Source organism: Geotrypetes seraphini, chromosome 1, assembly GCF_902459505.1.
Source record: "Geotrypetes seraphini chromosome 1, aGeoSer1.1, whole genome shotgun sequence".
Taxonomy (NCBI): domain Eukaryota; kingdom Metazoa; phylum Chordata; class Amphibia; order Gymnophiona; family Dermophiidae; genus Geotrypetes; species Geotrypetes seraphini.
Window position 1 is genome coordinate 197532261 of NC_047084.1, and position 16128 is coordinate 197548388.

Genomic DNA, 16128 nt, shown 5'->3' on the forward strand with positions numbered 1-16128 from the left:
CAGTACAGTGCATTTCTTTTACGAAAACTCAGACTACTCATTCCATATGCACATACAATGTCCACGCAAAAGACTATTAAAAAATATATTTGAAATCAATCCATCATACTGGATAGCAATCTTTTCGTAAAAGAAAAAGGAAATATTTCCTACCGTTCTAATTGCCGTTGGGATTCCAGATTCATCAACAGGACCAATTCCTGAATAATGCGGTGCTTTAATAACTGTGACTTTCTTTTCTTCCGAGGAGGATCTGTAGATGGGCATTGTACCGCTGCTGCTGTTGCCAAGAGACGGAGCATGCTGCAAATATGACTCAGTAGATTCTGCAGAGAAAACATGACATTTAAGGCAGCATGATCTGATTTATCTGTTTCAGGCACTATGCCACACATATCTGTACATCTATTATACAAATGCTGTTCCATGTGGCAGAGATATTGTAAGGGTGTGGGAATGGGGTGGCTTGACATTCTCCTATTCACAACATTCATCCCAAAGCATTTCATAACTTCCCTGCTCGTTAAATTGGTTTGCTTATGGATTTTCACATCATAGTATTATTAAAATCGAATCTGGAATCAGGGAGATTTATTATACTTCAAATAATTAAAAAAATAATTGTCAGCTGTTTGAAACTATGAAGGTAATTATGTCACATGGAGTCTAGAAGAAGGTGCCTATTTCAAGCCTAATTTATAAAGAAAAATAGGTGCTGAGTTTTTATTACAGAGTACATTTGTAACAGAACATGCATATTTTAAAGCATAAATCCCCCACTACTTTAAGCATGACCGCCTATACTTAAATTCCTGCTAGAAAAGGCATAAGTTATAATATTCTATAATTAAAGCACATAAGTATGTTCCTCTCATGTTCTGTTCAAACTGCACCATTGCAAGGTATGCATTATCACAGAAACAGAGAAAAATGAAGGCAGATAAAGACCATATGGCCTAACTAGTCTGAATATACAGGAAGATCCCGTTATATCATGCATAGGATATGCTATGAGTGGGGGAAGATAAGGATCTCAGAAACCAAGTGATTAATTGTTCAAGTAGATATAGTTCACCTTTGCTTGTATCATGGATAATCCAGGTATGTCACTACATTTCCACTTTCTAGGCTTTTGAAATTTATAATAATAAAGATTTCACAGATCAAAAAGCTTAATAGATAAATCCCAACTTTTCCTCTTGGAATTCTGAAAAGCTGTGGAATCTTTTTTCCTAAATGTTATAGAATATTTCCAACTATGTGAATTTTTTTTTCATTCCACTGGTTTTCTGGTCCTTTATCAACCATGGCAATTGTCATAGGATTTAATTTTGGTTGAGTAATCACAGAAAGCTGCTCTCCCACCCTCATTCCAGGTCTCCCTCTCTACAACCACTGGAGCTGACCCAGTAGGAGCAGTTTTACCCCATCACCACTTCCACTGCTGGGGTGGTCTCTTTCCCTGTTTTACAAAAAGATGGTAAGTGGAATCAAAACAACAATACAATAAGATCCCACCCTCTAACGCATAGGGTGTGGAACAAAGTGGGGAAAGGATCTCAGAAACCGGCTTGGTAGTTGGTAAATGAACCTAAACCAAGACTTCAAGGTTCCATGTTTCATTCATCGATCCTTATAACCTCTTCTTTCCTCTTATTAATCCTGAGTTTGTACTATTTCAAACTGTTTATTTAAATTCTTCTTAAAAAATCTTATGACTCTTTATTGTGCCTTGATTGTCTCATCGTTGAGGCCTCCTTGGGCTCTCTTTTTAGTGTCTTCACAAAATTACCCACAGTGTCACTACTGCTGCTGAATATCAGAACTTTTATTTTTATTTGGGTTAAAAGCTCTAAAATTCTCTTTTGACAACACAATAAAATGCAAAGTATGTTATACAGCACACAAAGTAAATATGAGATGAGGAGCTTACCCATCAGTCTGCTGTGCTGTGTGATGGAATTGAGTGAAACTGGTGGTGTATACGTTGAGGAAGGAGAAAATGGTCTTTGATAGAAGCTCATTGGACTGGCAGGGCTGCCACTGCTTCCATTGATTGTTATCGGGGTCTGGGAAAAAGAGAACAGTATTCTAATCAACAGCATACACATACAAAACCTTTTGGACTCCTAGCCAAGGAATAGATGGTGTAGGACTGCCATCCATGTAACAAAAGCCAGTATATAGTGTAATAAAAACAAGTCCAGGCAGAAAAGAGTGGATCTTTGCTGAATCACCCAAACACTTACTTTGTGTGCCTGAGAAATGCATATCTATGTTGTTAAATCGCCATTAAACTCAGCTTTAAAAAATACACATTTTTGTGGCTATTAGCTCTAGAAACCCTATGAATTCTCCCCCAAGATCCACAGTTAGATTTGAATTGGTCAGTAAGGCCATGTCTCTCAGTCAATTAGAGCATTTCATTAGCGAGTATTCTAAGGCACACAAATCATATCTTGCCAGCTATTCAACCATTCATGACTGACATTTTTGTGCCATTTCTAAAAGGATGATATAAACATAGAATGTAATGGCAGATAAGGACCAGTAGGCCCATCTAGTCTGCCAAATGTTAATCTTTTGTAGTAGCACAAACTCCAACTGCTCTTGGCAATCTTCTGCTCTCTTTTTCAATTAAGGATTCTCATGCTTATCTCATTCCGTGTTTTTGAATATCTCACTTTTACAAGAAGTTTTTTTTTTTACATGTATCCCCTAGTGCATTAGTGAAGAAATAGATAAGGTTTAACTTTAGAAACTACGGGTCCGATATTGAGCACTATTTAGCCAGCCAGGAACAGCTCCAGGCTGGCTATATAACACATTGCCTTATATCCACCTATATTCAACGGAAGAATGCTAGCTATCTCCCGATCAATATCTCATTCGGCAGATAGTCTGATAACTGGCTAGGTCGTGTGACACTGTCAGTATTCAGCGACTGGTCAGCTAGGTTCAGTGGTAAGATGTGGCTGGTCAGCTAGGTTCAGTGGTCAGATAAACAGGTCTAAAAAGCAGGTCTATCTTTGCACACTAGGACTTAGTCACCCAGCCGATGAATATTGGCTAAGCTGGCTATGTCTTGGCTGGCCAAATGTAAATTGGAAATTCAATTTCGGTCGCAGTGGTGTAGTGAGGGTAGGAGGCACCCGGGGTGGTGCGCCTCCCCGCTCCTTCCTATCTGTCCCCCCACTCTTTCCTCACCTTCCACTCCTTTCTCACCCTTCTCACCACACTCATGACTTCCCTTTACCTCCCACTACTTAAAATCTTTGCCAGTATAAAGAGATTCTCCAGCCTGCTGCTCGTGCTGGCGTTAGCTTTCCCTCTGATGTCACTTCCTGGCCCCGTGACCCAAAAGTGATTTCAGAGGGAAACCAGGCCAGCGTAAGCAGCTGGTCAGAGAAGTTGTATGGAGGGAATGGGGAAGGGGGAGCATGAGCACGGCATGTGGGGAGCAGAGAGGTGTTGGCGCCCCCACCAAAATGGTACCTGGGGTGGTCTGCCCCCGCCTTACCACGCCACTGGCCGATCACCAGATAAAGTGCTGGCATTGAATTTCCAGTTTTGCCATGGACTGTGGAAAACAGCCAGCTATCTCCCATAGTCTGAATATCAAGTGGTATCACTTATGGCTCTTTTTACTAAGGTGTGCTAAGTGTTTTAGCACGCACTAAATATTAGCATGCAATCAGGACTTTTTATTGTAGAATTTCTTTTCCACTAAAAAGGTTTGTTTGAGGCACATTATTTGTACCTTTGAGATACTTGAATGTCTCTGTACCCTTTAAGTCTATTTAGGGGCATAAATATTAATGTGGGCACCATTAATATTTTCTATTTTAGCACATGTTCCAATAACCCAGGTTAACAATAAAATAACATGCCTTAATAGCAGCCTCCCTCAGATGGATGGCAGAGGGAAGAGATCCTTAAGAGGGTGATGCCACTAAGGTATATAGAGGTAAATAATGTAGTCAGGGGCACAATTATCTTTCTATGAGTTTGTATTCCCACTCTTGTTTATACTCAAAACAATGCCAGTGTTGAAAAGAGGCATACTGAAGTTAGAATCACTGAAAAGGAAAACTTTGTTTCTTAAAAGATTGAAAGTGACTTCCTGTTTAAGAAGGTTAGCACTCCTTTTCCTAATATGTCGTATAGTTAAGTTCCAGTTCAATTAATTTGATATACCACAAATATAAAATTAAAGTTATAATCTAAGCGGTTCACAAAATAGCAAATATATAAAAAGGGGAAGGAAGACGGAACATATCAGTAAATCTCTCTCTCTCTCTCTATATATATATATATATTACATACAAATACCAAACATAAGGAAAAAAAGTAAGGTTAATTTCAATAAAAAATGGAAATTCCAAAGGTAGGAAAAGGAAAACACATAGGGTTGGGGAAAAAAGAAAAAAAAAAAAGTGTGCATTAATGTGCCCAATCTGTTCTAGGAACAGAATGCCTGAAAAAAATAATAGGTCTTTAATTGAACCTTAAGGGGCAAATTCTATATATGGTCTCCTGATTGTAGGTGGCGGTAGGCATCCTACCACTGTCTAACCAGTTAATCAGGATGCACATTTTTTTAAAAGCAGGCAGCCTACATTGTAGGCGTTTTTGCGAGCCTAGGGAGACACATGGGGCCACCTAAGCACACCCAAGGCTAGGCATGGCTGTGGTTTCAACTGGAAGTGGCCTTAGGTGGCTCTAGGTGGCTCCCTAGGACCGCGATAGTCATGGCTGCTAGGCCAATCACGGCAAGAGAATCTCCCTGCCGCGATCAGTTTAGTGGCTGTGGCAGGTATCCTGACTCCCCCTGCGGAGTTGGCTGGCAGGAAATATGCCCACTTCCTCCTGCTGGAACCCCCGAAAGACCCCCCGAAATGTCCGCGGTAGGAGGAGTGCCCAATTCCTCCTGCTGCCACAAGACATCCTCCAATAGGAGGGATGCCCACTCCCTCCTGCCGCCATTCCCCCTCACGAGACATCCCCGAGCAGGAAGGATGCCCACTCCCTCCTGCCGCTGGCCCCATCCTCCTCCAAATACCCATGAGATTCATCTGCCACCCCCTGAAAACCCCCTATACCTTTATCTGATGGCCGGCAAGAGGGATGCCCACTCTTTCCTGCTGACAGGCCCACCCCAACAGAATAGCAGGCCTTCCCCTTCCTGGTTGGCTCAGGTGCCTTAAGCCTACTCCTGGGGGGTGGGGGCTGGCCTATGGGATCTGGTCAATCGGAATCTTAGGCCTCTCTCTCAGGACATTCCTCCTGTCGGCCAACTTCACGGGGGAGACAGGTTTCCTGCCATGGCTGCTAAACTGATTGCCGCAGGGAGATTCCCTTGTAGCGATCAGGTGAGCGGTAACGCGATTCTCTAATCAGCACCTGACGCCTGTATATGACTCTCAAAAGTCACTTAGGCTGCTGCTAAGACTGGGCATCCTATAAAGAATCTGGCCCTAAATGTCTGAAATTAACTTTCTGTACGAAGGTAGCGAGACAAAGAGTTCCAGAGAGTAGGAGCCATAACTGAAAAAGAAAAATTTCCATGAACATCAAGAAATAATTGTCTAAATGAGGAAACTGTCAACAACTGTTGATGTGACAATCAAAGAGTTATCTGGGGGGAATATGGAATCAAAAAGCTAAATAAAAAAGATGGAAGACCACATGATAAAATCTGGTGTTAAAGAATATTATACTTGAAAGGAATTTGATAAGGAACAGGAAGAATATGATCAGCTTTTAAAAGAGATGTAACGTGATCAAATTTTGAACGACAATAAAGCAGTCTAAGAGCAGTGTTTTGAACTAGTTGTAACCGATGTAACTGGTATTTAAGAAGACCACCTAAAATAGAATTATAATAGTCAAGTTTAGATAATACTAAAGAATGTATAAGAACTCAATTGAAGAAATGAACAAATAGATCAAATTTGACAAAAAGCCAAAAAAAAAAAAAAAAAAAAAAGAAGAGACCACCTTTGAAATATGAGAATGAAAGGTTAAGGTATCATCAATCACAATACCTAAAATTTTAGTTGTTGTAGAAAATGTTAAAGGGAGGAGGAGCTTACCTAAGATGGCAGTTGGATACTCGTACTGAACTCTGTCGGAGTTTCTGGCAGAATTTCAGTTGAAATCTTTTTGCCTGAATGGTGAAGAGAAAATCTAAACTCCGGGTTTTCCCGGAGGAACCTGGTGTGATAGCCAGACCGATGGATGCTTATGTCAAGCGTGGAACCCGAAGGCGCCACCTTTTCTCTGGAGGAGCGTAGTCCTCCGATTCATCCCGAGGTGATGGAGGGGAAGTTTGTGTTTGAGCCTGCCCAGGATGTTCTCTCTCTTACCCAGAAGAGTGCAGGGAACGACTCTGGATGGGGAAAAGAGAAGCCTGCTTTGCAAACATCTGTGCAATCGAAGAACGAGATGGAACAGGCTCCCAAAGTTTTTCTAATGCCAAAAGGGACTGCTGCAGTGGCTATAGGTACTTTTATTCAAACAGGGGTTTCTGGAGGCGAGATAGTACCCATACAAAGACCTAAAGTCTTCAACATGGAAGCGCTGTGGGAAGCTATATCCAATTTGCAACTCTCTCTGGGTACTCAAATGCAGCATCTTTCAGCACGTTATACGATGGTTTTGTCAGATAATTTGGACTTAAAAAATAAAGTATCATGTCTGGAAAATAAGCTGGATGGACATGAGACCAGACTAAAAATAGTGGAGGCTCAGGCCTCAACCTGGGTTAAAGATAGTGGGAATCTTCATTTCAAAGTAGAAATGCTGGAGAATGTCACCAGGAGATGCAATTTTCAGATTATACATTTTCCAAAGTTGCTTTCTATGTCAGCACATGATGTGTTTAAAAAATGCCTCATTGAAAATGTGAAGGTACCTGAATCCTCCTATCCACCCCTCTCAAAAATTTACTATTTGCCTAGGAGAGTTAAAGCTCAAAACCCAAACCAGCAGAATTTATCTGCCAATAGTTTGGATTTATCTAATTTTCTAGAGAGGTCGGACAGTGAGGCTACATTGTTAGTACAGTTTGCGTTAGAATGAGATAGTGAGTGGATGTTAAAACTTTTTTTTTTTAAACAAAGATGTTCCCTTTTTATCAAATGTTGTAAGAATGTATCCCGATGTATCATTTCTACTCAGAAGAGACGAAAACAGTTCCTCATTTTGAGACCTCGGGCAGTGCAGTTGGGTGCAACGTTTGCCTTAAGATACCCCTGTAAGTGTGTTATGATTTATCAAGGGATTAGGTATGTTTTTTATGAGCCTAAGTAGTTCTCAAAATTTATTGCCGCCAAGGAGAAAAGGAATATCAACTTTGTGAGTCCTGTTATTTCTAAATAGCTCAGTGAAGGAATATTCAGGGCCCATCCAGCCACATCTTTATTTTCCTTTCATATAAGTTTCTAGTTAACTATTTCAGTTTAATTTCAGTTTCTCCTCATTTATTGTGAACTAATTATACAAGCCGATGTAATTAATTTCATTGTTATGTTTGAAGATACTGAGATGTTTGAGTGATAATCCTTTTTTGACTGTTAAGTTTGTCAAAAGTTTAAATTGATTAATAAAGAATTTAAAAAAAAAAGAAAATGTTAAAGGAAAACCTTTCATACTACTGTACAGTTTAAAGATTTTGAAGTTACACTTCTCCGTATTCGCTGTTTCTGCACTCGCGGTTTCACATAATCGCGATTTTTCGTCAGGTGACTCCGCCCCCCAAAATTACATCATGATTAATGTTCCTTTCCTTTTGCTGTAATGTAAAAAAAGTTAAACTTTTAACAATATTCACTCAGCTTCCATGATTTCTCCTACAAAATCGAAGTTCAAAAACTTTAACCCTGAAAATCACTGGTTCACATCGTGCACAGGGAAAAACGCTGCTTCCCAGCAACTATAGAGTGAAATGCTGCTTCCCAGCATGCATAGAGAAAATCGCTTGCTTGCTTAAAGCTTTCTGTATTGCTGCTTGCCTGCCAAGCAGCAATTGGTTTGGCTTGCCTGCTTGCCTGTTTGCCTGCCAAGCAGCAATGGGATTGGCTGAGCGGTAGACTTCAGAAGGTGGTGGTGAACGGTACCCCATCCGAAGCATCGGATGTGATCAGTGGAGTGCCGCAGGGCTTGGTCCTGGGCCCGATTCTATTTAACTTATTCATAAGAGATATGATGCAAGGACTTAGAGGAAGGGTATCACTGTTCGCCGACGATGCCAAACTTTGCAACATAGTAGGCAAAAGCTTATTACCTGATAATATGACACACGACCTACTGTTGCTGGAACAATGGTCAACTACTTGGCAGCTAGGCTTCAATGCTAAAAAATGCAAGATAATGCATCTGGGTAAGAGAAACTCGTGTAGAACTTATGTACTAAATGGTGAGACCTTGGTTAAGACCACGGCGGAACGCGACCTAGGGGTGATCATTAGTGAGGACATGAAGGTTGCCAATCAAGTGGAGAAGGCTTCCTCCAGGGCAAGACAAATGATGGGGTGTATCCGCAGAGGTTTCGTCAGCAGGAGACCTGAAGTTATGATGCCGTTGTACAGAGCCATGGTGAGGCCTCACTTGGAGTACTGTGTTCAGTTTTAGAGACCACACTACCGAAAGGACGTGCTGAGGATCGAGTCAGTTCAGCGAACGGCCACCAGGATGGTCTTGGGGCTCAAGGATCTCACGTATGAAGAAAGATTTAAAAAATTGCGGCTGTACTCACTTGAGGAAAGAAGAGAACGGGGAGATATGATTGAAACATATAAGTACATCACGGGACACATCGAGTCAGAAGATGATATCTTCTGGCTCATGGGACCCTCGACCACCAGAGGGCATCCGCTGAAAATCAGGGGAGGGAAGTTTCATGGCGACTCCAGGAAGTACTTCTTCACCGAAAGAGTAGTGGATCATTGGAACAGACTCCCACTCCAGGTGATAAAGGCCAGCAGCGTGACGGATTTTAAGAGAAAATGGGATACTCACGTGGGATCTTTAAGGGAGTAAATTCAGGGGAGGGGATACTTGGAATGGGCAGACTTGGTGGGCTATAGCCCTTTTCTGCTGCTTTTTTCTATGTTTCTATGTTTCTATAAGAATTCTGAATTCTGAATCGCTGCTTGCCTGCACTTTAAGTTTTGAACATTTCTTTTTTTTCCTTGTTGGGAAAGCAGTACTGTACTGTATTGAACTTTTTCTGTTTACCCTGAGATTTACAGTACTTGTATTCAATAAATATTGTTACAGTATTCAATAAATACAGTTAATATATACAGTACTGTACTGCATCGCTATTCCACTAACATAGCATTTAGTTGTACTGTAGTCCCTTCCATAAACCGCGAATATGAATTTTATGTTATTTGCGGTTTTATTAACAAAACCGCTATTTTTTTTTACAAAAAAACGCGATTAACAAATACAATTCATATTCGCGGTTTTTCCATATTCACGGCTATTCGTATCCCCGCAAATACGGAGGGAGAAGTGTGCTACATGAATTCTGGCAGCATCTCAAATCAGACTGGAATCAGCAAGACATAGTGCTCTTTACTTCACAGTGCCTTCTCTATAAATTGTGTGCCCCCCCCTTTGAAATCAGAACTCTCTTATAAACAGGTCAAGGTGACTCCTAAAACCCTTTTCTTTTCCTCTGTATATAGATGGTATAAGTAGGTAAGATTCACATATATTTAGCTCATGCATTGTAACACCATTAGTGAAGCTCATGTACTGTAACAACTTTACTGAAGCTCAAGTATTGTAGCACCATTCAGGTCAGTGAACCTACTATTTACAAAGTCAAACTGCAAACTTTAGAGCATACCCTGAAGAAAGCCACAGCATGGTGGCTGAAACGTCAGTTTCTACCTGGCAAGACACAGCGAGTCCTGGAAACCTGCAACAAGCACCATTATTGAAGCTCATGCAAACCGCTCTGAATTGACTCCCCAGTCATTAGTAGTGGTATAGAATCTTGCTATAAACAATTGATAGAATTTCCCCCTTGATGCCTAATTTTAGGCAGCCTGTTATAGAATGAGGGGGGGGGGGGCAAGTCAATGAATTTTTAAATTTATTTGAGAAAATCAAATATCCTCTTAGGTACACCTGATCCAATATGAAAAACTGTGGTGCAATTTCATTCTTTGCAGGTTTCCTTGACAAAACCCTGATGCTAGTGTTTCAACAGCTCAACTACCTGCCTCAAGGGACATGAAAATTCACTTGACTGTTTCACTCCTGTAGAAATTAATTTTCCACGTAAGACTATAGAGCGTGGAAAATCAATAAAGCTAGTAGCACCCAGCTCCTAATGACATTTAGAAAGCAAGCTGCTAAATGTTAACAAAAAGAACAGTTTGTGGCATATACAGAGCAATTTTATAAAGTATACATTACCAGTTATGTGCTGATGACATTTATTTATTTAGGTATTTATATACCACCTATCAGGTTATCTAAGTGGTTTACAAACAGGTACTCAAGCATTTTCCCTATGTGTCCTGGTGGGCTCACAATTTATCTCATATATCTGGAGCAATGGAAGATTGAGTGACTTGCCCAGGGTCAGAAGGAGCTGCATGGGATTTGAACCCACAACTGCAGGGTGTTGAGGCTGTACCTCTAACCACTAGGCCACTCCTTCCTCATGCATTAGTTATTAGAATAATGGCATATTCATGAGTATATGTAAACCATCATAAATATATTCCAAAATTCCATCCAAGTTCTATTCTGTAAATGTTCACATATCTAATAGTGTGTACTTTAGAGGTGGGTGTATACACAGGAGAGTCTGGTTGGAGAACTGGCAAGACTCACTCTTAGGCACCTAACATATAGAATAATATAAATTGTGTGCATATCTCCTACAATTAGGCACACAAACTTGACTAGTTCTATCACTGGAATAAGTACTCAAACATAACATGGGGTCCCTTTTACCAAGTGATGAATAAGCACTAATGCGTGCTTACCACCACTTAAAATCCACTTAACCGCCTTGGGGTACACTTAGGCACCACAGACTAATTTCAGGCTTGGCACATGCCAACCATGTGCTAAAAAATCCTTGGATATTTTAGCACTGGCAATGAGTTGGGGGGGGGGGGGGGAGAGTAGGCTTGCTCTGTGCTAATTGTTTAGCGCATGAGCATTGGTATGCACTGACCGATTAGCACAGGATTAGCATAGGAACCCTTACCACCTACATAAAAGGATGCGGTAAGGGCTCAAGTGATAATTGCCATGTGCTAATTTTGAAACTGGTGCAAAGCCATTAATGGGGAAACCCAAAATGTGGTCATTTTAGAGCTGCACTAAAAAGTGACCTCAGTGTGCAGGACTAAAAACAGCGCAGTCCACTCATTAACACAGCTTTGTAGCATTCTATAAAGAAATATAGGACTTATGTTCCATAATAGAATAGGCTCCTACCAGATGCCCAGTTATAGAATTACCCCTTAATACTTAGTCTGCTCAAAGCCACTCTCTAATAAATGACAACTTATTTTGCTTAGATAAATACAATGTGACCAATATTCAGACTACAGGAGTTAGCTGGGCTGACTTCCAAGGTCGGCACTGAACCTGGATATTCAATGCCGGGCTGTTTCCGGTGACCGGTATTGAATATCTGTTTTATTTCACTATAAACTCAGCCAGATAAGTCAACATTCAGTGCTTTGCCTGCTAAGTTTATAGCGGCCAAAGATAAGACCAGCTATTTACGCAGCCCGATGCAACTGCTAAACTTAGCCAGCTAGCGCTTTAACCACCCCTTTTTTTAAAACCGTGAAAGCTGTTTTTAGTGCAGGCCGGCATGCTGAATGCTCTGCGCTGCTCCCGACACTCATAGAGTTCCTATAAGCGTCGGGAGCAGTGCGGAGCATTCAGTGTACTAGCCTGCGCTAAAAAATGCTTTCATGGTTTTGTAAAAGAGTTGGGGGGGTGGGGTATATTTAATGGATAGCCAGCTAAGTCGCATGTCATAGCCAGCTAGCTGCTAGCTGCTAAGCATTAATGTTCAGTGGCCATCTTACACTGAATATTAGTGCTTAGCTGTTCCTGGCTGATTAAAAAGAACTTAATATCGGCTAGAATCTGTGCATGTGGTTATGCGAGTACATGAATTTTTCTAGCTATTGTACTACAGGTATAACAGGAAAGGCTACAAAATTTAATATACCACATTGTTCTCTGTGGACCGTGCTGAGGAAAGAACTGTAGCATTTTGTCCAGCATCCTTAGGTGGTATCTTGGAAGTGTCTGGAGAAAGACCAGGTGGATGTTCTTGCCTTTGGGGCTTAGATGCTGCTGTAGGGTCAGGGCGGGATGCTATCTGAATGGAGAGAGAGGCTGTGTGTATTTCAGAGAGGGGGTTGCAAGCAGGTGAAGGGAAAGTCACAGGGAATACAGGTACTGTAGTGAGCTTGGACTGGGACTGTGGATTCTGTGGACTACTGATTGTTGGATGATCTATGAGGGTTAATTTCATGGAAGAAACTCTGCGCTCATGGGCATCCTGCCTTTGGCCCTGGAAAAGGTCAGTGCTGCTAATATTAGGTGTCACTTGTGTGGCTGCACCAGAGACTAGGATTGGTGGATTAGTGTCTTTTTGTGCATGGAAAACTGCTTTGCTGTGTACCGCCGTGCACTGGACGGCCTCCTGGTTAGTAAAGAATAGAACATTTGGCGAGGTTTTCTCTGCTGCTGTGGACTGGTTATCAATTTCTCCTCTCTGGTTATTAGTTATTTCTGACCTGTGAAAGCTCTCTTTTCTAGGGGGTGGCAGGGGAGCCTTATTTGCCAAAAGCATCCACACAGCAAAAGAGCATGAAGGGGAAAAACAGAAAGAAAGCAATGTCAGCAGAAAAAAAGTAAATTATATAGATAAATAGAAGAAAGCAAAATACAGCACACTACATTATAGACCTGACTCCCTAATATGGCTCTCTCCTGTTATATGCCATTTTAAAAATATATGTTAGAAAATAAATAAATAATAGAAAAACCATAAACAGAAAGCCTTTTGTAGCGGAACCCCATTATATAGTAGCTGAGTTCTTAAACTGTTCATCTCCCAGACATATATGTACAGTGTTCAGTATATATATTTCTAATACTCTCTTGTTGACTCATGAGAGACCACCTATGCTAAAACACACCAGAAGTGTGGTCAATACTGATCCCAGAATTCACCAGTATTGTTCAGTATGTGTTTACTTGGCATCCATACAGTTATTAAAGAAAAAAATAAAAGGAAATCTTGACTTGACTGAAAGACAATATCCAGTGTAATTTATGCAGGCTGGCATTCAAAATCAACCAGCATGTCATGCTGTTATCCTGGGCCTTCATGCTCATTTGCTAAAAATAGAGATATTCTGCTTTATAGTCAGATGAGTTGTTACAGTGAGCAAAATATGGTGTTTCAATAATCACTATCATTTTCCCCTGACAACTGCCATACTTATCAAAACCAACTGCTTTGTATAGCATACTTGAGTTTAGTACATTAAGTTATTCAGCTTGGCATTTATATCATTGATATGACTTGTTGGCCAGCATCTCTTGTATGAACTTTACATTCATTAAAAAAAAATAATTCTGTGAGCGTTTATCTACAGAAACAGCATAGACCAGGGGTGCCCAATAAGTCGTTCGCGATCGACCGGTAGATCTCGAAGGCAATGTGAGTCGATCGCAAAGCCCATCCCGGGCTCCATGATAGACTCGCATTGCCTTCGCGATCTACTGGGCCGATCAGCCTTCCTCTTCCCGACGTCCCCCACCGCCGTCCCAAGCTCTCCCTGCAGAAGCGTTCTCCCCAACGCCAATTCTGACGTCGGAGAGGAAGTTCCGGGCCAGCCAATCGCTGTCTGGTTGACCCAGAACTTCCTCTCTGTCAGAATTGACGTTAGGGAGAAGGCTGCTGGCCTGTTGCAGTGTCGGAAAATTAAGAACTTGGTAACGGCGGTGTCTGCGGTGGCTTGGGGTCCCAGAAGTCAGCGATGGCTTGGGGCCTGTTCCCAGACGACAGTCCCGACAGTGACTTGGGGAGACAGAAAGACAGGGAGACAGACAGGGAGACAGAAAAGACAGGGAGGCAGAAAGTAAGAAAGGGGCAGGGAGACAGAAAGACAGACAGAGAGAAAAAGAAAGAAAGAAAGGGGCAGGGAGACAGACAGAAAGAAAGGAAGGGAAGGGGACAGGGAGAGAGGAAGAAAAAGTTGGACTCATGGAAGGACAGAGATGTTGGTTGAGAAATGGAATGAGGTCTGGAGGAGACGAAGCATGCAGGAGGCAGAAAGAAGGGAAGAAATATTGGATGCACAGTCAAAAGAAGAAAGTGCAACCAGAGACTCATGAAATCACCAGAGAACAAAGGTAGAAAAAATGATTTTATTTTCAATTTAGTGATCAAAATGTGTCCGTTTTGAGAATTTATATCTGCTGTCTATATTTTGCACTATGGCTGGCCCCCTTTTACTAAACCGCAGTAGCGGATTTTAGTACAAGGAGCCTATGAGCGTCGAGAGCAGTGTGGGGCATTCAGCGTAGCTCTCTGCACTAAAAAACGCTATTACGGTTTAGTAAAAAGGGAGGGAGTATATTTGTCTATTTTTGTATAGTTGTTACTGAGGTGACATTGCATATTTTAAAGTCATCTGGCTTGACCTCTTTGAACCTCCCCCCCCCAAATATAAATAATAATTAATATTTTCTCTGCATACAGTGTGCTTTGTGTTTTTTAAAAATTTTATTGTTGGTAGATCATTTTGACTTGGTCATCTTAAAAGTAGCTCGCAAGCCCAAAAAATGTGGGCACCCCTGGCATAGACTTTCTGTTCAGCAGCACTGTATACTGTGTTCTATACTTTTGTCAAAGCCATGTACTATTTGAAAACATACATTGTTTTGAGGGATACTTTTTTTTTTTCATGAAGAACTGAAAAGACAGGCTTCTTACAGAATGCATCTTGACAATAAAGTTTGATTCACTGAGTGAATCAAGAAAGAAGATAATGAAAAAATGTGTGTTTATGTGTCGTTGTGTATACCTGCGTTGGTGATTTCCGTTCTTGGAGGTTTGGTTTAACACTTCTGAAGCCTTTTGCAGCAAGAGATGACCCAGTAGTATCTCCATTCATGGCATCTTTGGGTGAATCATTGTAAGATCTCCAAACCTCTAGCGAGATAACACATTTGTTACATTTACATGTGTGTAACATTGCCACTTTACCTACATAAACTATTACATGACCTGCAATAAGAGCATGGCAATAATTTATTTATTTTAAAAATTTATGAATCACTTAAATTTAAGCGATGTACAAAACATTTACATCCACAATTTCAAACATAGACAAACATTATAACCCTAAACCTCCTTTAAAGAGACACATAGGTGACCGTGGTACTTATTTTTAGAAGTGATGTTCATGTTTTAGGTGTCCATACACTGGCCTTTAGACATCCATGCTTCATAAACATCCAAATCCCAATTTCACAAAACTGGGCTTTGGAAATCTAAAACTGAAGAACATCCACATGGCAAGGGGACATAGTTTGGGTGAAACCAGGGTGGGACAAAAAATAGTTGCCTGTTCCCTATTACAAAAGGAAATGGCACACCCATGATACTGGACACTAATATCTGGATTTAGACTTATTAACGGGGATGTCCAGAGTGCATAAAAGCACTGTGGACAGCTGTGACAGCTAGTGCACAGAGTCAATACTGTGCACTAGCTATCACAAGACAGGGGATATTACAGATGCACCCTCTCGTACCTCCTTTGGAAGTAATTTCATCAGGGGATACCTTAAGTGGCTTTTAATGTATCTAATTTAAGCTTGTTTTATATAAATACCCACCTAAGAGGGTAATAAAAATATCATAACCATATATACTTATTTACAAAACTAAACATTCACAAATACATAAATAATAAACACAAAAAAAGAAAGACAACATATTTACAAGAAGTAATTAAAACAATACTTTTTAATTACCTGAGTCTGGTGAATATGAATCATGCCCTAAAGAAGAAATGTAAAAGTTACTAATTTTGTTCTGAAATGAAA

The 16128-nt window shown here is 40.8% G+C and overlaps 1 protein-coding gene across 7 annotated transcripts in view; it reads right to left on the minus strand.

Annotated features, from left to right (window-relative positions):
• Positions 1-16128, minus strand: part of SORBS2 (sorbin and SH3 domain containing 2) — a 515532-nt gene that overhangs the window by 229178 nt on the left and 270226 nt on the right. For 5 of the 7 annotated variants that reach the window (XM_033943759.1, XM_033943750.1, XM_033943740.1 and 2 more), the window contains 5 exons: positions 16057-16083; positions 15102-15229; positions 12227-12838; positions 1934-2069; positions 154-326 (listed from right to left, as the gene is read on the minus strand). In XM_033943759.1, coding sequence (XP_033799650.1) covers positions 154-326; positions 1934-2069; positions 12227-12838; positions 15102-15229; positions 16057-16083 — 1076 coding nt within the window. The remainder of the gene's footprint in view (positions 1-153; positions 327-1933; positions 2070-12226; positions 12839-15101; positions 15230-16056; positions 16084-16128) is intronic. The other 2 variants (XM_033943785.1, XM_033943776.1) reach the window with 1 other exon arrangement.